This window comes from Erythrolamprus reginae, chromosome 3 (genome assembly GCF_031021105.1).
Source record: "Erythrolamprus reginae isolate rEryReg1 chromosome 3, rEryReg1.hap1, whole genome shotgun sequence".
Classification (NCBI taxonomy): Eukaryota; Metazoa; Chordata; class Lepidosauria; order Squamata; family Dipsadidae; genus Erythrolamprus; species Erythrolamprus reginae.
This window is the reverse complement of record NC_091952.1, coordinates 175,429,628-175,451,798: the sequence shown is the minus strand read 5'-3', so window position 1 is coordinate 175,451,798 and position 22,171 is coordinate 175,429,628. Positions and strand designations below refer to the sequence as shown.

At 43.4% G+C, this 22,171-nt stretch overlaps 1 protein-coding gene across 3 annotated transcripts in view; it reads right to left on the bottom strand.

The window, feature by feature from the left end:
* Positions 1–21,798, bottom strand: part of RIOK1 (RIO kinase 1) — a 56,781-nt gene extending 34,983 nt beyond the window's left edge. The window contains exons 1-6 of one of the 3 annotated variants that reach the window (XM_070747217.1): positions 21,777–21,798; positions 10,738–10,886; positions 6,093–6,288; positions 4,055–4,145; positions 1,519–1,588; positions 702–744 (exon numbers count right to left, since the gene is read on the bottom strand). In XM_070747217.1, the coding sequence (XP_070603318.1) occupies positions 702–744; positions 1,519–1,588; positions 4,055–4,145; positions 6,093–6,288; positions 10,738–10,808 (471 nt within the window). In that variant the 5' untranslated portion in view covers positions 10,809–10,886; positions 21,777–21,798. Of the gene's footprint in view, positions 1–701; positions 745–1,518; positions 1,589–4,054; positions 4,146–6,092; positions 6,289–10,737; positions 10,949–17,268; positions 17,613–21,776 lie in introns of those variants that run through there. The other 2 variants (XM_070747219.1, XM_070747218.1) reach the window with 2 other exon arrangements.
* Between the last annotated feature and the right edge of the window lie 373 nt (positions 21,799–22,171).

Sequence of the window (22,171 nt, the reverse complement as noted above, 5' to 3'; positions counted from 1 at the left end):
AGTTTCTTTTTAAAGGATAAACACTTTGAATTCTCACAATTCAGTTAAAACTTGTCTTACGAACTTAATTGGTACCGGGACGAGGTTTGTAAGGTGAAAAGTTCGTAAGACGAAACAATGTTTCCCATAGGAATCAATGGAAAAGCGATTAATGCGTGCAAGCCCAAAACTCACTCCTTTTGCCAGCCGAAGCGCCCGTTTTTGTGCTGTTGGGATTCCCCTGAGGCTCCCCTCCATGGGAAACCCCACCTCCCGACTTCCATGTTTTTGCGATGCTGCGATTTCACTGAGGGTCCCCTCGCTGGAAAACCTCCGGACTTCCGTTGCCAGCAAAGCACACATTTTTGCGACGCTGGGATTCCCCTGCAGTATCACAAAAACACGGAAGTCCGGAGGTGGAGTTTCCCATAGAGGGAAGCCTCAGTGGACTCCCAGCAGTGCAAAAACGGGCGCTTCGCTGGCAATGGAAGTCTGGAGGTGGGGTTTCCCAGCAAGGGGAGCCTTCGGCTGGCAATGGAAGTCCGGAGGGGGGGCATCCCAGCGCCAGCGGCTTGGGTTCGTAAGGTGAAAATAGTTCGGAAGAAGAAGCAAAAAAAATCTTAAATCCCGGGTTCGTATCTCGAAAAGTTCTTATGACGAGGGGTTCGTAAGACAAGATATCACTGTACATGTTTTAACAATTGATAATTCACATCACTTACTTGTTCTACTGTTGCCCTGTCTGATTTATCTTTTACCCGGCACCTAGCAGAAAAAAAAATGTTTTTGATCCATTGTACAACAAAATATAAATATTTCAACTCTTAAGCAATATACCGGCAATACGAGAATATTCCAAGCAGAAAAACAAGACAGAAATATTAAATATTCCCCATGAATTAAAACCAGGAATCTTCATAATGCAACACACACAGACTTCAGTCAAGCAACATTAAGGTGGTTTTCAGGAACATAAAATAGAATCACCATTAGATCAGAAAATGCCAAAACAAAATGGGAAATAACTTAATTTACCAAACCAATTTTAACCTCAATTTTACAGAATGCATGCCTGGTCCTAAATGATCAGGCAAGATTGTAAGGCGGCATCTGCAGGACTGCGATATTAATTTTGCAGACCTCTCTTAGAATGTAATATTACATCAAAACGTAACGTATTAATATATTAATTATACTACAAACCCATGCCTGGGGGGGGGGCGCGAGTATTTAGTCAGACACCAATTGTGCAAGTTAAAATAAATTAATTCGTTAAAAATCAGACAATGTGATTTTCTGGATGTATTTTCTCATGTTGTCTCTCATGGTTGAGGTCTACTTATGATGTCAATTACAGGCCTCTCTCATCTTTTTTTTTTTTTTTTGCACAATTGGTGTCTGAATAAATACTTTTTCTCCCCACTGTATTCTCTACATTTATTTCTGCACATCCATATTTATTTACTTACTTACTTAACTTACTTACTTACTTACTTACTTACTTATTTATTTATTATTGGATTTATATGTATTACTTACATATCTGCTTCTCTTTGCCTAGACTTCTCTGTAACTTTATTTATAACAGAATCAGCAAAAAGCAGCTTGTCTGGAAAACATACACATATACATCCCACTCTTTAAAAATTGCTTCAATACTGTTGTTCAAAAGTAATGTGCATAATTTCATTGTGAACATACCAAAACAAGCAATACATTTGCAATGTTTAAAGTAAGCACGGTTTTGACTGTGTCTGTCAACTGTTCCATCTCCCCCCCCCCCTCCACATTTGTTGTGAAGCCACTCAACTTTTCAATGCCTCTGGGAAATGTGCACAATTAAAACCGCAAAATAAAAAGGAACATTAAAGAGAGAGGCAGAGAGAGTCATCTTGAGGGAATGGATCTTAGAGGGAGTCCTTATTCTACTTTGGCCTGAGCTAAGGGAAAGTCAGGTCTTCAAGACACATTTAACAGAGAACAGAGTTGGTGAGTTGCGTGAAAACTGGAGGGGATTGTGGAAAGTTGAATTGCCCCAGTGAATTTTGGATGATGCAATGTTATCAAAGATTCTTTTTGGGGGGGTGGAATCAAGCTTAATGTCATATAGACATCAAGAACTTGATGGCTTAATAAAAAAAATGTCTCTTTTCTAGCTGTAAACCTGTAAAGCAAGCATTATGTAACGGAGGAGTGGGTCTGCTGTGTATTCTGGAGTTATTTTTGTATGGCGTGGCGATATTGCATCTACCAAGGAGGAGAAATCTCTACTTTAGAGGCCTAGAAAGAGGAGGCAGGTCCTGAGAAGAAGGATCTACTTAGTTGGCTGGTGGAATGGATTCTGAGAACAGACTAGATCAGTGTTTTTCAACCAGTGTGCCGTGGCACACTAGTGTGCCGCGAGACATGGTCAGGTGTGCCGCGAAGCTCAGAGAGAAAGAAAGCAAGAGAGAGAGAAAGCAAGAGAGAAAGAAAACAAGAGAGAGAGAGAGTAAGAGAGAGAGAGAGAACAAGAGAAAGAAAGAGAGCAAGAGAGAGAAAGAAAGCAAGAGAGAGAGAGGGAGAGGAGAGAGAGAGAAAGACATAGAGGGAGGTAGTGAGGGAGAGAGAAAGAGAGCAAAAAAGAGAGGGAGGAAGGAAGAGAAAGAAAGAGGGATGGAGAGAGAGAGAAAGAAAGAGGAAGGGAGAGAAAGAGGGAGGGAGAAAGAAATAGAGTGAAGGGGAGGAAGAGAGAGAGAGAGACTTTTTTTGTCCAAACTTTTTTTAGCTCCCCCCTCCCCGCTCAATGTGCCTCAGGGTTTCGTAAATGTAAAAAATGTGCCGCAGCTCAAAAAAGGTTGAAAATCACTGGACTAGATGACAGTGAAGATAGCTTGGTAAGGGTGGTGGAATCCAGGAAATAGAGGTGTAAGGGTGGTGGAATCCAGGAAATAGAGGTGGTTTGTTTTTCAGCTACAACTTGCAAAATGCAGTATTTTCCTATCTCTGTTTCTTTTTTAGGGAATGTTGTGGTTAGCTCTGGCCCAGCTCCTGCCCCAAGGACTGTGGATGTGGGGGAGACATCCTCATGCTGCAGGCCTGTTTTGCCCCCGGTGGAATCTGCTGATGAAGGCTCCTTTGACCAAGAAGACATGAGTGACAGGGAGGAGGAGAGTGTGGCAGACAGCTCAGAAGGAGATCAATTATCTAGCTCCTCCTTGGATTCAGAACAAGATTTAATGATACAGCCATGCATGTGGAGAGCGATGCATAGGCAACAACAACTGAGAGATTATTATCAAAGAAAATGAGGCCACCTCTGGTTGGGTGGGGCTGTGGTAATTAGTGAGGCTGCTATAAATAGCAGCCTGTGGGTTTGGCCATTGAGGAGGATTATCTGATCGTTGTGTTTCGTGCCTGCTTTGCTGCGTTTGACCTTTTGTGTGCTGATTTTTCCCCGCTTTGAAGCTAACCAGAGCAAAGTGTGTTTCACTTTGTGAAAGAAGAAGGACTGTGAATTGCCTCACAGCTGCAAGCTAAGTATCACAGAACTGATAAGGGACTTGTACCAATTAACAGTTTGTTTGGAGACGAGTGCTCTTTGCTATACAAAAAGAGAGCTTAGTTTATGTGAATTTTCATTATAAAGAACATTGTTTTGAATTTTCAAATGTGTGTGTGTGTCTGAAATTTGTACCTGTCAATTTTCGGGAGGAGTCTACCAGAGAGCCGGACAGAACAGGGAAAGATATGGCTAACAGAAAAAAGAGAAGCTGGGACACATGTAGATTGGCCTGCCCTGAAAGGCACTTGTGCAGGATGATGACCTTTACCATTTCAAAATCTTAAAATCCTGCTACACTTGTTAGTAAAATATGATTTGAAATGTAGAACAGGCGACTTATAAGTCTATTTTTGATGAGCCAAAACTTTATTCCATTACAGAATCAAACAAAGAAAAAAGCTGAGTTTTTGTACATCTTCCAGAGGGGTTTTAATAGTTTTCCCGGGCAAATTAACGCATGAACCCATTGAATTTCATCTTTTAAAAACTATCATCTAATTCAGTCCCTCTAGAATCCTGGAATTCACTTACCTAGATTGATTTTATTCTCAAACTTCCTTAACGCTTTATCTGTAGGTGTAGACATTTTGGCTGCATTGTTGCTGGGAATCTGTTTGTTTGCCTGGAAAAAAATGTTATATAAGTAAAATTCCATTTAAAAACCACTCTAAAGCCACACTTTCACAGATTCTTAATCTGAGAAATGATCAAAAAGGCAATTGTGTCTTTGTCTTTGATTATGTCCCCAAATTCTCCAGGCTTCCAAAACTTAGTTAGCATGCACGGTCAAGTGCTGTTATGATCTTATCCAAGAATAAATTTCAGAGGGAAGTCTCACTAGAGAACGAAATGCAGAATCCTGTGGTCCATTCCAAATGCATCAGTCATAATTAAGGTCACAGGAGCAAAAGCATACATACCAGCTAGCCTGAGAAACAAATTTCATCAAATGCAGGAAGTATGATAAGGCTTGTAACTTGACTTTTGGAAGGCTAAAGACAGCAGGACTTTTGCACTGAGTCTAGTGAGAAACCACAGTATAACAGAATGCACCCAGTGAAAAAGAACCCAAAGAATTTAATAGACGCAAAAAATAAAATTAAAAAATAGCAAAAAAGATTATTTCTTTCTTTCTTTCTCTTTCTTTTTTTCTCTCTCTATTCCTTCCTCTTTTCTCTCTTTCTCTCTCTCTCCCTTTCTTTCTCTCTCTCTTTCTTTCTCTTTCTCTCCCTTCCTTCCTCTTCTCCCCTCTCTCCTCACCTCCCCTCTCTCCCTTTCTTTCTTTCTCTCTCTTTCTTTCTCTTTCTCTCCCTTTTTTCTCTCTCTCTCCCTCCTTCCCTCCCTCTTTCTTTCTCTCCCTTCCTTCCTCTTCTCCCCTCCCTCCTCCCCTCCCACTGAACCCTGGGGCTCAGTAGGCGCTCCAGCCCAGGAGCAGCTTCACCTGGAGAGAAAGGGCGGGGCTTCCACTCCTCCTTCGGGCTCAGAGGCCGACGGGCAGGACGTCTGCAGCACAGGAGCCGCCAGGCTTCCCTGCCCCGATGGTGCCTTGCTGGAGGCGAAGGCAGGAGAGAAGGCGGGGTGGGGAAAATGGGCAAGCAAAGACCCTGCACAGCTGGCCGGAAGTAAGCACAGAGACCTCCGGCCAAGTTGGGTTGGGGCGGGGAGGGCGAGGCAGCAGCGAAGAGCTCGAAATCCCCTCCCTCCAGCCTCTTCCCAAGGGGGCCGGTTGGGAGCGAAAAAAAGCGGGACATTTTTCAAAGGGTGCGGGATGCAGGACAGATAATGAAAAAGTGTGACTGTCCCGCTAAAAGCGGGACATCTGATCATCACACTGTATTAGTTGCAAAAACTCCTGAAACTATCAGCTAGTCATGATTCTAGGACATTTTTTGTTATTCAAAACAAAATGGAATACTTAATACTTAAGCATTTAGACTATTGGTTTTCCCAATGTGACTAGTTTTCTATAAATTAATTTTGAAGGTTCAAATTAAAATGCCTGCAAGTGTAGCTTATAGCCAAACACATTATCACATGGGAACTAAATCCGCACATTGTGATAATCCATGATAGTGGCCTGGTTTTATAGCCATGTTCAACTACAATTTGCTACTAGGCCAAAACAAGCTATACCCACAGTCATATCATTCAATAGTCTATAGTAGGGGTGTCAAAATCAAGGCTCATGAGGTGCTTATATCTGATCCATGGGGCCAGCCTGGAAAAGGACCGGGCTGCAATGCCTCTGCTACCCAAAATGAGGGGCAACACACAGCACCACCACCCCCAAAGCTCATTTTTGGTCTAGACAGCCTCCTGCAGTACCCTGCCAGCCAAACTGGGTGCGCGAGAGGCCTGCTACATCCCATTTTCGGCCTGAATGTCCTCCTGCAATACCATTTTGGCTGGCAGGATGCTGCAGCAGGTGGTTATCCAAACTTCTCCCACATCCACCAACAGAGAACTACAATGATCTGGCCCTTGGAGAAATCCAGTTGGATGCCCCTGATCTATAGGAATCAGGCAAATACATCTAAACGCAACAGATAAAAATCCACTCATTACACACCTGTAGGTTTCTTTCTCCAACCACTGGATTCCGTTTTGTCAGTTTTCCCATATCATCATCCCAATCCCATCCATCTTCCTCATATTCAGAGCTCTCATCAGATTCATCCACATCGGCTTCCTCGTTCAGACGGGATTGTTGCATTTTAACCACCACCTTCTCCTCCTGAGATGCCTCAAAAACCTGCGAGGGTTTGCTATTTTTAAAAAAGAAGAATATTTAGTAAATTCTTAACAAGCTGATTCTATAGTAGGGTAGGAAGTTAGCACCCACCCCACTCCTAGGAAAAAAAAGAAAGAAATATCCTAGGAAATATTAAAAAGGCAGAAAATTATATAGAATATCCTCAGAAACATGCTTTTAGGCAGAAAAAAGATTCACTCTTAGTATCTCCCACCTTTGTCAATGTGCCATCAAGGAATGGCCCACCTCACTCATCCCCCCCACCTTTGTTAATAGCTTGGACCAGTCTGTTCTACATAACGAAGATCTACCTCCTTCAGACAGCCATATTAGAAATTGCCCAATACACTTTTATTACACCATCACCCAGCAAGGCTCAGCCAAACTGGAACTCAATAACACAGCCTACAGAGCTGCCCCTACATGGTCCCTGGGAGTCTGACCACCAATCAGAGTGCATTTTTTTATATATAGGAACAGGAAACTTTGAGGTGGGGCAGAAGTTATAAAAACTCATGGATTCTCAGTAACTGGCCTTTTCTCTTCACCCAGCATCTGAAAGCATGATGTGATCCAACTTTTCTGTTCAGGAACTCATGCCATGTGCTCCTGTTCACCATTAAACCTTCTTCCCAAGCAATTTCCATGAACCCAGTGTCTTTTTCCCCACTTGGAACTGAACCCAGAAGAATATTCCTTACAACAATAGTTTCAAAACAATGGAGACAACATACAATGGACACACTGCTATAGTGAGTATTGCTAGTCATAAAACACCCAGTTACCAGAAGATGCTAACACTCCTGGGATACTTTCTACAATCTCAGTAAAAACTTCATTGAACTCATAAATATTGATGCACATACATAGAGCGATATTGGTGCTTACAGTACACTAGTCTCTTTTTTGCTTTGTTTTACCTAAAAATACATTTAAAAGGACAAATAAGTCATGGTGCCTAGACCTAGAGGAAACCAAGGGATTGATCTGAAGGTGTGTCTATGTATCAGCAGGCCAACAGGGTAACAGAATTCTCCAGACTTGCTGGAGACCAGCTCCCACTCCCCAACTTTTAACTTGGCTAAGGCTGATGGAACTTGGGGCGTGATGAATTCTGCAATTCTATGGTACATAATTGCGGCACACCCGCTGCTGGCGGGCTACTCATGACTCTTGGCCGAATGCGAAGGAAGACACCGGACAACTTCTTCCTCGGGCTGAGGGCCCCAATTGAGGCTCGGGGAACCTCTTTTATTGAGCATAGACAAAAGAGGGCAGGTTAGGTGACGTTGCATGTCACGTGATTGACCAAGTCCAATACAAAATTACAACATGGCAAGCATCATACATAGCAACCAATCCAAAGTTACAGCATGTCTTTAAGGCTATACGTAAGGAGAAAGGAAAAGTCATGGAGGTGCTTGACTGCACTCGGCTTGTGTTGCATGGCTCACGTGAGTCTTACGGTGAGGCTGGAAAGTTCCAATTGCGACATATGGGGTGATGTTGCTTAAATTCCGTATACACGTTCCAGGCAGCTGTGTTGCCCTGCACGCATACTTTGCCAAATAAGGTAATGACTCCAACACATAATAATATAAATAGCTCCCCCTCCATTTAATTTACTATAGCCACCTACATTTTAGTGGCAACTTTTATAAATATCCAAGTCTATGTGCCAATCAAGACTTTAAGTTGGGCATGATTGATCTATAAGAAATTGCTGGAGGTAGTTATTTCAAGATTTGGACAAAAGAACATTTGTATGTATGTATGTATGTATGTATGTATGTATGTATGTATGTATGTATGTATGTATTCATTCATTCATTCATTTATTTATTTATTTGATTTTTATGCTGCCCTTCTCCTTAGATTCAGGGCGGTTTACAACATGTTAGCAATAGCACTTTTTAACAGAGCCAGCATATTGCCCCCACAATCCGGGTCCTCATTTTACCCACCTCGGAAGGATGGAAGGCTGAGTCAACCTTGAGTCGGTGATGAGATTTGAACTACTGACCTACAGATCTACAGTCAGCTTCAATGGCCTGCAATACAGCACTCTACCTGCTGCGCCACCCCGGCTCTTCCATAATAATATCCATCCCTCAAATACAGTACTTTCTTTCCATTCTACCTGAATCAGGTGGGTACATGGACTGGACTAGTATTTGGATGACAGTCAATAATTTAAAATTGAATTCTGATATGATGGATACTCTAAGATCTAATGACATCCTCTTAGCTTTGATGGTGTAACAGACATGAAAATTCAGTTCAGTTGACCATTTAACACATCCTCTTCATGGAGTTTTCTGGGTTCTTCTAATGGAAAGGGAGTTTTTATTCTTTGTTTTTCCAGTTCATTCCATTTACTGTATATCTTAAATCTCCATTCAATGTACAGCTTTATAGCATTTTATTTATATACAGTGAACCCTCGAGTTTCGCGTCCTCAAGGATCGCGAAAGGGCTATTTCGCTAGTTTGCAACCCGGAAGTAAACTCCACCATCTGCCCATGCGTGCCTTTCCACGCATGCGTAGATGGTGGAGTTTCCCCGCCGGGCAGAGGCTTCCCTGGGTCTTCCCCCTCTTGCCCCGTAAGACCCCAGCGGCGGTGGGCTGGAGCGAGAGCTTGGGGCACCCTAGCTCCGCTTCCCAGCTGGGAAGCGGAGCCGGCAACAGCGTGGGCGGGCGGGCGGCGCGCGCGAGCTTGGGGCAGCCTAGCTCCACTCCCCAGCTGGGGAGCGGATCTAGGGAGTCCCCACCGCGCGCGCGTTGCTGGGGAAAGCGCGCGCGCTTGGGAACATCCCCAGCAACGCGCGCGCGGTGGGGACTCCCTAGATCCGCTCCCCAGCTGGGAAGCGGAGCCGGCAACAGTGTGGGCGGGCGGGCGGCGCGCGCGAGCTTGGGGCAGCCTAGCTCCGCTCCCCAGCTGGGGAGCGGATCTAGGGAGTCCCCACCGCGCGCGCGTTGCTGGGGAAAGCGCGCGCACTTGGGAACATCCCCAGCAACGCGCGCGCGCGGTGGGGACTCCCTAGATCCGCTCCCCAGCTGGGAAGCGGAGCCGGCAACAGCATGGGCGGGCGGGCGGCGCGCGCGAGCTTGGGGCAGCCTAGCTCCGCTCCCCAGCTGGGGAGCGGATCTAGGGAGTCCCCACCGCGCGCGCGTTGCTGGGGAAAGCGCGCGCGCTTGGGAACATCCCCAGCAACGCGGCGCGCGGTGGGGACTCCCTAGATCCGCTTCCCAGCTGGGGAGCGAAGCTGGGATGTTCCCAAGCGAGCGGGCACCCAGGGAAGCCGTTGCGCGAGCAACGGGGTGGGCGGGCGAAGGGCGGGCGGCAGTAGAAGCAAAAACACCATCTGCGCAAGCGCAGATGGTGTTTTTACTTCCGCACCGCTACTTCGCTAAAAATCGATCATCGCGTGGGGTCCTGGAACGGAACCCTCGCGATGATCGAGGGTTCACTGTAATCCATTCCATATATAAGTCAAATCTAATTGGATTTATATGAGATGCGGATTTCAACTCCTGAAAATTGCAGGCTGGGAATTTGGGACTTGATGTCCACATCTGATAAAGGGGCTAAGTTTTAGAAACATTGATATAGGGGATTTTACTTGTATATGCATTGTCTCTGATTGGTTATGAAAAACAGAAGATCGTTAATAAAGAACAGAGTAATAATTAATTTCTTCATATAAAGGATGACTATTACATATGTGTGAGGGGAACCTTTATTTTAAAGGACAGAAGATGCAAATAGCATGAACATTAAGATGAGAAGTGCAAACATTTTTGATTATTAGATCTTCAATGTTTCAACCACAGTACAGTGTTCCCTCGATTTTCGCGGGTTCGAATTTCGTGAATAGCCTATACCACGGTTTTTCAAAAAATATTAATTAAAAAATACTTCACGATTTTTTTCCCCATACCACGGTTTTTCCCATCTGATGATGTCATACTTCATCACCAAACTAATAATTTTTGCAAGTAAATAACAAAAAAAAAATATTGTTAATAAATAATTATGTTTATAAATATCAGGATCACTAAGTGCCTTATTCAATGGTGAGTACCAGTAATAATGGTGAGTAAATGGTTGTTAAGGGAATGGGAAATGGTATGGTTTAAAGTCTTAAGGGATGGCTTGTGATACTGTCCATAGCCAAAAATGGTGTATTTACTTCCGCATCTCTACTTTGCGGAAATTCGACTTTTGCGGGCGGTCTCGGAATGCATCCCCGCGGAAATCGAGGGAACACTGTACTGGTTTTTTTAATCTAAAACCATTGTAATAACACTTTGCAAACATGGCAAATCATTTGTTTTCTTAGACGCACACAAAAAACTGTAACTAGTTTCTGATAATAAAGGACCAGAATAGAAACTGAGCCAGATTTACCTAGGAAAGCTCAGTTGCCTTGTATAATCTGAAAAATATTTCTGCATTACCTGTCAGAAGTGTCAGCATCATCAAATTGTCCTGGGACTATAAAACTCATAATTTCTTCTCTGTAATTCATTACTGTTGTTACAGGATCTCCGATACCCGCCTGTGCTGCACTTCCAGTCTTCTATAAAATATTTTTTATGTATGGATGCTATAAAAAGAAGCATATTGTACATTATACTTGATAAGAACTGATAAAGAAATAAAGAGAGACTAGTATAGATCTATTCTGAGCTATTCAGCTCTCATCAGCTAGCCATACCCTTCTAAGATTCGAACCTGCTTGCCTTGCTAGGTAGTTCTTTTAAAAAAAAATAAAATGTAATCTTTATATTTATTTAAAAATATATTTATTTTTTAAAAAATAAAATATAATCTTTATTGAAAATAAATGGTGGAGGGGATAAAGAAAGCAAAAGGACTATGTAAATATTAGTACAAATTTATATGAATTTAGAGTATGAAGTTATAAAATAAAATACACACTTACATAAAGGAAGAAAATAAAGAGGAAAAGCTAAAGAGAGAGAAAGAAAAAGAGAGAAAAGGGGGAGAAAGAGAAAAAAAGAAAAAAGAAAAAAGAAGAAATAAGTTCATCTATGAGTTTATCAAATGTCGTAAACAGTGACAATTTATCTGTTGACCCGATTACTCTACAGCTTTTAAGATCTTTACTATCAATATAGATAAAAGTTTTAGGTTTCTAAACTTGGGTTAAGGTTTGAGTTTTGTGGTTTTGGATCTGTTCATCCTTTTACCAATGATTCATAATATTATTTTATAGGTTTGTGGGATAATTGTTTGGGTGAAGGGTTAAAAGGTCATGATGGAATTGTATATTGTCTTTTATCCAGCCAAGTGTACCATTTATTCCATGCTTTGTAGAAGTCTGATTCCTCTTTATCCTGTAGTTCGAGGGTCATTTTTGTCAACTCAGCACACTCAAGGGTTTTGTTAATGAAATTTAGGGTAGATGAGTTGTGATCCAATTTCCAAAATTGGGCGAATGTTATTCTTGCAGTAGTTGAAATGTTTACCAGTAGGTATCTATCATATTTGTTTAATGGCTGCCTAATTATCCCTAGGAGAAATAGTTCTGGTTTTAAGGGAATTGGTTTCTGTATAACCTGTTCAAGGTATTTTTTAATCTTTAGCCAAAAGGTCCTAACTTTGGGTCATGTCCACCAAAGGTGATACAGTGGTACCTCATCATACGAACTTAATTGGTTCCAGGAGGAGGTTCGTAAGGTGAAAAGTTTGTAAGATGAAACAAAGTTTCCCATAGGAATCAATGTAAAAGCAAATAATGTGTGCAAATCCTTCAGGAAAACCCCAAACTTTAGAAGGGAGGCGAACAGAGGGCAGGGAGGAGCAGCTAAAGTGGGCAGGTGGAAGAAGCAAGGCTAGGCTAAAGGGTGAGTGGGAAGGAAGAAAGGCAAGGGGGCGCCCCTCCCTTTTCTTTCTTCAAAAGACGCCGTTTCAGTGCCTTTGCAAACACGTTGTTCTCTGCAAAAATTTTCCTCCCCCAAGCTGCCCCTCCCTCCTCCCTTTTCTTTCTTAAAAAGACACCCTTTCAGTTCCTTTGTAAGCACGTTGTTCTCTGCAAAAATTTTCCTCCCCCAAGCTGCCCCTCCCTCCTCCCTTTTCTTTCTTAAAAAGACACCCTTTCAGTTCCTTTGCAAGCACGTTGTTCTCTGCAAAAATTTTCCTCCCCCAAGCTGCCCCTCCCTCCTCCCTTTTCTTTCTTAAAAAGACACCCTTTCAGTTCCTTTGCAAGCACGTTGTTCTCTGCAAAAATTTTCCTCCCCCAAGCTGCCCCTCCCTCCTCCCTTTTCTTTCTTAAAAAGACACCCTTTCAGTTCCTTTGTAAGCACGGTGTTCTCTGCAAAATGTTTCCTACTCCAAGCAGCCCCTCCCTTTTCTTTCTTCAAAAAAGGGGGAAAAAAGAAACCCCTTCATCCCAGCAGCAGCTGCTTCGGTTCGTAAGGTGAAAATAGTTTGGAAGAAGAGGCAAAAAAATCTTAAACACCGGGTTCGTATCTTGAAAAGTTCGTTGGAAGAGGCGTTCGTAAGATGAGGTACCACTGTAGTAGGTCCTTATTTTTTGTTTACATTTCCAGCAGAAAAGTTGGAAACATTTTAGATAGGCGGGCTGGAGGAAGGGGCCAACAGTAGAACATCTTATAGATGTTCTCTCTAAAGTTAGTGGATATAGTTAGTTTGAAGTTCTAGGTCCAGATTTTATCCCATTCTGACAAATTTATTGTGTAACCAAAGTTTTGGGCCCAGGCAACCATATTTCCTTTAACTTGTTCTTCGAAAAGTTCACATTGTAATAGAAATTTATAAAGAGTTGATATTATTTGTTTATCTGGACAGAGGATGATTTGATCTAAAACAGGGGTCGACAAAGTTGTTCAGAATCTAGGAGCCAGCCAAAAAATTTAGGAGCCAGAATTTTTTTTAAGCAAACTTGGTTTTTTGCCGAGTCTCCACCTGACATCGCTTTCACCCCCTCCCCCCCGGCGCAGGCCTGGCTCCGCCGAGCCGGCTCTGCTGTACTCCCGTCGGGATCCGAGGGGAGACCGTTAGTCAGAAACCGAAACAGAGAAGAAGGAAAGGGAGACCGGGCCGGGGACGCGGGGGAGGGGGGGAGGGGGGAGGAGGGGTTACTGGTCGGAAGTCACCGCGCACGCGGCCGGAGGAGGAATGAACAAAACCTCACGCCGGGAGGGGAGGGGCTTCCGCTTCTCTCCGAAGGCGGGTGAGCGGCCAAGATCGGAGCGTCTGTGTGCGGTGGGGGGGAGTGAAGGGGTTCGAGTAGGAGGCGGAATGGAGGCAAGGGGGGGAGGGAGAGACGCACGCAAGCGCAGGGGACGCTGGGAAAGCAGCTCGCTCCGAGGTTGATGGGCGGAGCTACGGAAGCCAAGATGTACCATTTCTGGGCGTAAACACAAGGCGGGAAAAAATATACTGTATACCAGTGATTTTCAACCTTTTTTGAGCCGCAGCACATTTTTTACATTTACAAAATCCTGGGGCACACCACCAACCAAAATGACACAAATCTAATAAATAAATAAATAATAAATAAATACATACATACATACATACATACATACATACATACATACATACATACATAAATAACCCCCTCATATATACAATCCCATGTAACATCCCCTTATAAATACAGTCAATCATCAATCATCCCTCCTGAAATTTATACCACTGTCTCATTTCTGGGTACTTCTCCTGTCTTTCCCCCTTTTCTCTCTCGTGTTTCTCATTTCTCTCTCTTCCTCCCTTTTTCCCTCATTCCTTCTCCCTCTCACTTCTCCTCTTTTTCCATCCCTGTCTCTCTCCCCCCCTTATGTGTGTGTATGTATACACACTCCAACCATTTCCAAAACCAGTTGAGGGCTGGGGTTTTTTTCTCTTTTATCCTTTTCAAAAACAGGTGTGGGCTGGGGGGGTTTTCTTATTATTTGGGTGCTTTTTACCATATGCTTCAAGAATCACCTCTCTCTCTCTTTTGTTTCACTCTCCTCTCATTCTCTGCCTCAATCATTTTCTCATTTCTCCTTTTTTCTCCCCTTTTTGTTCTCATTTCTCTCACTCTCCTTTCCTCTCCCTATCTGTCTTGCTTTCTCTCTCTCTTGCTATCTTTTTCTCTCTCTTGTTCTCTTATTTTCTCTCTCTCTCTTGTTCTTTCTCTCTCATGCTTTCTCTCTCTTGTTCTTTCTCTCTCTGTTGCTCTCTCTCTCTTATTTTCTCTCTCTCTCTCTTTCCTTTCTCTCATTCCCTCTTTCTCTCTATCCTTTCTATCTCTCACTCTTTCCTTCTCTCCCTCCCTTTCTCTCTCTTTCCATTCCCTCTTTCTCTCTATCCTTTCTATCTCTCACTCTTTCCTTCTCCCCCTCTCTTTCTCTCTCTTTCCTTTCTCTCATTCCCTTTCTCTCTATCCTTTCTATCTCTCACTTTTTCTTTCTCTCCCTCCCTTTCTCTCTCTTTCCTTTCTCTCATTCCATCTTTGTCTCCTGGGGCTGACTGCGCCTGCCCTGCACCCCCCACCGCGGAGGGAAAGCATTTGGCATCGGCACCGCCAACCCCCCCCCTCCACAAGCAGCAAAAGCCTCTGCGACTGAGCCGGAAGGCAAACGGCGCACCCCACCGCTTAGGCTTTTGCTGCTCCTGGGGGGGGGGAGGATTTTCTCCTCCCCGCCCCCCCGGCAGCCAAACGTCGCTGGTGCAGGAAAGCAGCGTGTTAAAAGGCGCGCTGCTTTCACGGAAAACAAACCCGGCTTTCCTGGCAACGGAGGATGACAAGCAGGATGAAGCGGGGTGGAGCAACGCGAGGCTCAAGCAGGCAGCTTCCGCGCGTTTCTTTCAGCGGAAGAGGAGGAGAGGGAGCGGATCGGGCGGGCGGGGGCTGTGCCTTCTACTGCCGGCGCCTCCCCGCCCCCCCCCCCCAGGCAGGCAGGGGAATGGGGACTGCGCGCCCATGGAAAAGGGCACGCAGGGGGGGTATTTTGGGGTGCGCGGGTAGCGGCGGCGGCGGGCAATAGCCGGGGGGGCGGCTTCTGCAAGTGGGAGCTCCAGGGCTGAAGCCTCAGCCCTGGAGCTCCCACTTGCAGGAGCCACCTCGTGAAAAACACTGCTGTATACATACAGTACAGCAGGCAACATTTTCTAGGCGCCAGACAACATTTTCTAGGCGCCACTGGCGACCAGGCGCCTGGGTTTGTCGATCCTTGATCTAAGATATTCAGTTTTTGAAAGCCTCTTGCTAGGCAATTCTTTGTAAGTTTGAAAATATGGCTTGTAGCCTGGATGGCCCCTGGAATGAGGCTGAAAGGCAAAAGAAAGCAGTATATTCCCTCCAATATTTGGATACACCAGGTGACTCGACAGAAAAACATATACAGTGGTACCTCTATCTAAGAACACCTCTACTTACGAACTTTTCTAGATAAGTACCAGATGTTCAAGATTTTTTTGCTTCTTCCCAAGAACCATTTTCCACTTACAAACATTCCTTCAATATACCAGGGTGATCCAACAGAAAAAACATATAGCCCTTCCCTGGTACAAAGCTGAAGGGATCAGATCTGGTTAATTCTCTGCCTTACATTGCAGAGGCCCCAGGATCAAATCCCAGTAAGGGTATGGATAGCTGATGAGGCCAGAACAAGGCCGAAATAGCGCTATCCTAGTCTCCCTTAATTTTAAATATTCAGCAAAAATATGTGATACATATACATATTTATATATGTTTTTTCTGTTGGATCACCCTGGTATATTGAAGGAACGTCACAGCTCCTTTTTGCCTCTAGTCCCAACCCAGGGCCATTTCAAGGCAGTTAATTTATTCATAGCCAACAAACTATGTTCTGTATGTATCACACGTTTTTGCTGAATTTTTTATTTTAAAAATTCAGCAAAAACGTGTGATACATATATGTTTTCGTAGATTTTCATGGGTACAGGTACGAAGGTCTTGGCATATTCGGGTTTCTTCCCATGTACGATTCAGAGATTTCTGGCGATGTTTCGACGAGGTCCAACTCTTCATCTTCAGACTGGTGCTTCTGTCCTTGTGCTGTACTGTAATGTATTGTATATAAATATATTTTTGCTAATAATGAAAAGGGAGGGTCTTGGCATATTTGGGGTTCTTCCTATATATGTATGTATGTATGTATGTATGTATGTATGTTAGATTGTTCTGAGTTCGGGTTTTGCCCTGTGTAATATTTTGCATGTCTATGCGACGTTTCGGTGAAATCACATTCACCATCATCAGGCTGAAGTTTTAAGCTTCGTGTTGCTGCAAAATATTACACAGGGCAAAACCCGAACTCAGAACAATCTACATACATATACCCGTGAAAATCTACGAAAACAAATATATATATATACATATACATATACATATATATAAAATGTACTGTATATAAATATATTTTTGCTAATAATGAAAAGGGAGGCTAGTATAGATTTGTGTGTGTATATACATATGTACATATACACACACATATATATACACACATATATTCATATACACTACACGCACACATATACATATATATATATATACGCTTCCCAATTTAATATCAATCCTAGGATCCTATCAGGGGATCCCCGGGTTGAAACTAAATTGGGAAGGGGGGGGCGAGAACCATTCTGGAAGGTAGCAAATCACTTCCGCCAATAAGGTTTGTCACCAAGAGACGAGTTTGATCAACATAGTATTATGTTTATTCCGCTTTTCAGGATGGGAGGGCGAGGAAGCTTTCCAAGGCAGTTCAAATAAGAAATTAAACTACAGAGTAGCATTCATTTCTAGTTTAATGATCCAAAGAGACCCAAAATAACTTTGCAGCCCAACAGATCCAGTCATTTACAAAGTGCCAAAGCCAGGGCAGCCATTCTGTACAAGCAGGCTCGCGCCTGGGCTTCCTGCGCTCTTCACACACTGCCAAGGAGGCAACTTGCCAATTGTTTTAATTCAGCACTAAAGCGCATTTTACTCACCAGCCTCAGCACCGATTCGCTCGGAAAGATTCTGACCCACGAGGTCGGAACCGACACGCCTTTCGGGCTCCAAAGCGTCACAAGCTGCGAGCTACGGTTCCTCCAGAGGCTCAGGCTCAGTCGTTTGCGAACGCGTTTTCCCCAACCGTGGTTGGGACGTAGCGGAGGCTTTATTTGAATTTGCGGGTGTCAAATTCACTACTTTTTGGCGAGAGCTTGCAAAGACGCTCCACCCGGGATTACTTAAAATCGGGGAGCTTCTTCCCCCTAATGTGGATTGCAAATATCCGAAAGAGCGCGAAATCACTAAAGGGATATTTCTTGCCACCTCGTGGTCATCTGGGGCTTTGCAGTCCGACGCAATTCGGATGAAGAATGTACAGATCTGTTGTTAAATTAATATAATGACACTTCAATTTTAAAAAAAAGGGAAAATGGAAAAATGTTTTAACAAAACCTCGTGTCTTTAAATTTTTGAATAGTCAACGAGATTTAGGATTATATTAGACTATCCACGATTGACCTCTCCAGGTTCCTTAGAGGTCAGTAAGGGGCGTGCATAAGTGCACCAGTGTGCCTTCCATCCCCTGTCCAATTGTCTCTCCTTATCTCATTTAACTTTTCTTCCTTTCAAATATGTTCACCTATATTTTTATATCTTTTTTTCTATTCTTTTCTTTACTTATATTATTACATATCTTTCTCTTCAATGTGTATTATGTATTGGATTAAATAAATAAATAAATAAATAAATATATTGTTTTGGGTATAAGTGCAATGTGAAATAAATATATTTTATGGGTGATAAAATATAAATTATACATACATACATACATACATACATACATACATACATACATACATACAGCGTATGTGTATACATATACAGTGATGCCTCGTCTTACAAACGCCTCATCATACAAACTTTTCGAGATACAAACCCGGGGTTAAGATTTTTTTGCCTCTTCTTACAAACTATTTTCACCTTACAAACCCACCGCCGCCGCTGGGATGCCCCACCTGCGGACTTCCGTTGCCAGCGAAGCACCCAGTTTTTGCGCTGCTGGGATTCCCGAGGCTCCCTCCATGGGGAACCCCATCTCCATGTTTTTGTGATGCTGCAGGAGAATCCCAGCAGGGGAATCCCAGCAGCGCAAAAACAGGTGCTTCGCTGGCAACGGAAGTTCGGAGGTGGGGTTTCCCATGGAGGGGAGCCTCAGGGGAATCCCAGCAGCGCAAAAACGGGTGCTTCGGCTGACAAAAGGGGTGAATTTTGGGCTTGCACGCATTAATCGCTTTTCCATTGATTCCTATGGGAAACATTGTTTCATTTTACAAACTTTTCACCTTAAGAACCTCGTCCCGGAACCAATTAAGTTTGTAAGACAAGGTATCACTGTACATATATACATGTATGTGTGTGTATATAATATATATTAAGAATTGTCCTAAAAATGCAACTTCCAGGTATAAAGATCTAAGCTAACAAAAGCTTAGTAGTTTTAAATATATTTTTTAAATGTTCCAGAGATTGGGATGTCTATCGCTTCTTTATCCATGTATGTATGTATCAATCTATAGATAGATAAATATATAGATATAATAATATACACTATAAAATATTTCTTGTTGACAATAGTTTGGCCATTGTGGCATATGTCATCTGTGATGTTTATATCCTTACTGAGCCATAATTTACTCAACCCTGTTTGGGGGTTTGCATGACACTCAGAATCATAATTGACAACGATGGACTGGATTCATCTGGTTACATTTGTAGTCCAGAGAGTCAAAGCTGAAAACGTGTTGACACTTCTGTTTTCGGCATATGAAGCAGTAAACTATTGTTTAGGAAGATAATTGGCCCAACCATTTATTGGAACATCCGGGAAGAAGTACTGTGTCTGGAAATCTACAAATTGGAAAGTTTTCTCAGCATGGTTAAAGAATTCCATGCACCCCTTGTTTTAGAAACCCTTCAATTCCTGCACCCCCCCCCCAGGAGTTACTAGCAAACCCCAGAAGTGTAGAGTTGAATATATAGCATAAAACAGTGTGGAAAATTGCCAAGCATCAAAATTAATTTTTAAAAAATGTTTTAAAAACCTGTGTTTGCTATCTGGTATGGAGGCCAAACTGGAGCAGCAAAGATAGGAATTGTTGTGGTTAGCTCTGGCCCAGCTCCTGCCCCAAGGGCTGTGGATGTGGGGGAGACATCCACATGCTGCAGGCCTGTTTTGCCCCCCCCCATGGAATCTGATGATGAAGGCTCCTCTGACCAAGAAGACATGAGTGACAGGGAGGAGGAAAGTGGGGCAGACAGCTCAGAAGGAGATCAATTATCTAGCTCCTCCTTGGACTCAGAACAAGAGTTAATGATACAGCCACGCATGCAGAGAGCGATGCATAGGCAACAACAACTGAGAGATTATTATCAAAGAAAATGAGGCCACCTGTGGTTGGGTGGAGCTGTGGTAATTAGTGAGGCTGCTATAAATAGCAGCCTGTGGATTTGGCCATTGTGGAGGATTATCTGATCGTTGTGTTTCCTGACTGCTTTGCTGACCTTGATCTTTGTGTGCTGATTTTTCCCCGCTTTGAAACTAACCCAGAGCAAAGTGTGTTTCACTTTGTGAAAGAAAAAGGACTGTGAATTGCCTCACAGCTGCAAGCTAAGTATCACAGAACTGATAAGGGACTTGTACAAATTACCAATTTGTTTGGAGACAAGTGTTCTTTGCTATACAAAAAGAGTGCTCTGTTTATTTGCATTTTCGGTATAAAGAACATTGTTTTGAATTTTTAAACGTGTGTGTGTCTGAAATTGTATCTGTGCATTTTTGGGAGGATTCTACCAGAGAGCCTGACAGAACAGGAATAGAGGATTGTGACCATTGTGATTCCAGAGAAGAGTCAGTCCAGCTAAATATAGGAGTTAAGAGAGATTTCACAGCTGTGGCCTAAACATAAGATAGAATGGTGAAATTCTGGTCTGCAAAAAATTCAGAATATTAGATAGCAATGGGATGTATGGGGTATTCAGGGAGGGGTAGCACCTCTGGCATGTCGTGTCCTTTTACAGCAGCTCATCTTAGGGCAGCTTTTAGGGCAGCTCATTCACCTTTGGTCCCCACCTGTAACTCAGCTCTCACCTGTGGCTCCTAGTAGCTGTACCATGCTCAGAGGCCACACCCCAGGCAACAGCTTTGACAGGCTGACCAAACCAGGCTGAGAATAGCCGATGGGTCATTGAGCTTCGGTGAGATAGGGACTCATGGAGGTGATATCACTCCCTCTGAAGGCCATCTGCTGGAAGGCTGCATAGGCTTCCCTGTACAGATGGTGGCCAACTGTGAGACAGACTTCCAGACTAGATAGGCACCTCTCCAGCAGGGCACTGTTATCTTCTGCTTCTAAGCAGCCATTGCTTCGGCCAAGGCTCAGACCTTAATTTCAGAGTTAGCTTGCTCAATATGGGGAATGATCATTATAATGATAACTACAAAGTCTCAAGCCCCATTTCTTGATTGTGTCCCTCGGATCTTCACTGATTTTGGAAAGCTAAACAAAATCAGACCGCAGGGCTATTCTCATAGAAGACCAACAAGAAAATCCAAACTTATAGCCATTCCCCGTGTGTTTTTGCTTTTGCGCATGCACAGGAAGGAAAATCTTGGGAGGGGATGTGCGCATGAGTGATATTTCGTGATTTTTTTTTTTGCTTCTGCGCATGCAGAGAATCTAAGGATTATTTCCTTGGATTTCCCTGCTGGGATGCAGACAAACATGCAGGAGAAGTGAAGCTGTGCTCAAAGCCAACTTTCATTACTGGTGTGCTGTCCTCATGCGTACCGGTAGCAGCCCAATACTGATATACATACACATACACAGAAGCAGTAATAGGAAACATTTTTGCTAAGAATTTTCCAAGATCCAATCAGGGGAGGGTTCAACTTACTTTCCCCACCGGTTCACATTGTGATTTTTCACGGGCATCCCCTTGTGCAATTTTGCTTCTGTGCGTGCTCAGTAGCAGGATTCAGCCTGAAACACAGCTGAGGATCTGACCAAACCAGGCTAAGAGTAGCCGATGGGTCATTGACCTTCAGTGAGATAGGGACTTTATTTTATTTATTTATTTATTTATTCATTTGTCCAATACACAAATACATAGGAAGAAAAATAGACATATGATAATATAAAAGAGGGTGAAAGTGAACTTAGAGAGGATATATGAAAGGAAGAGAATATATAAGATAGGTGAAAGAAAGGAAAGACAATTGGACAGGGGACGAAAGGCACACCAGTGCACTTATGTACGCCCCTTGTCTATCCCAAGCATGTGAAGGCAGATTCCGGTAGACTGAGCAGATGAAACCTACTAGAATAGGTCAACGGTCATGAACGCGGTCTCTCTGCAAGCAATGTAGTATGCTAACAACACAGCAAAACACGAAAGATGCCCTGGTCAACCAGTAGGAGAAGGGAAACTCTGACTACAAACCTCCATTGCCTTGTGGCTACATCCATCATTGGAAAAGGCTTCAGGAGTAAACTTGAGGCAAAATCCGGAGCTGAATTCCTGGAAGCAGTTCGTGACTGTGTACAGACATGTTCTGATAACTCCTGCAAAGTAGTTGGAAATAATCGTATTGGCCTTTGCCATGCCATTGGATTATTTCAGAAATGTGGACAGGGGGGATCTGCTGCTTGAGTAACAATCTTTCCCAAATATGCCCATGTTACACCAACATTCCACAGTCTGCATTGGTTGCCGATCAGTTTCCGGTCACAATTCAAAGTGTTGGTTATGACCTATAAAGCCTTTCATGGCACGGGACCAGATTATCTCAGGGACCGCCTTCTGCTGCACGAATCCCAGCGACCAGTTAGGTCCCA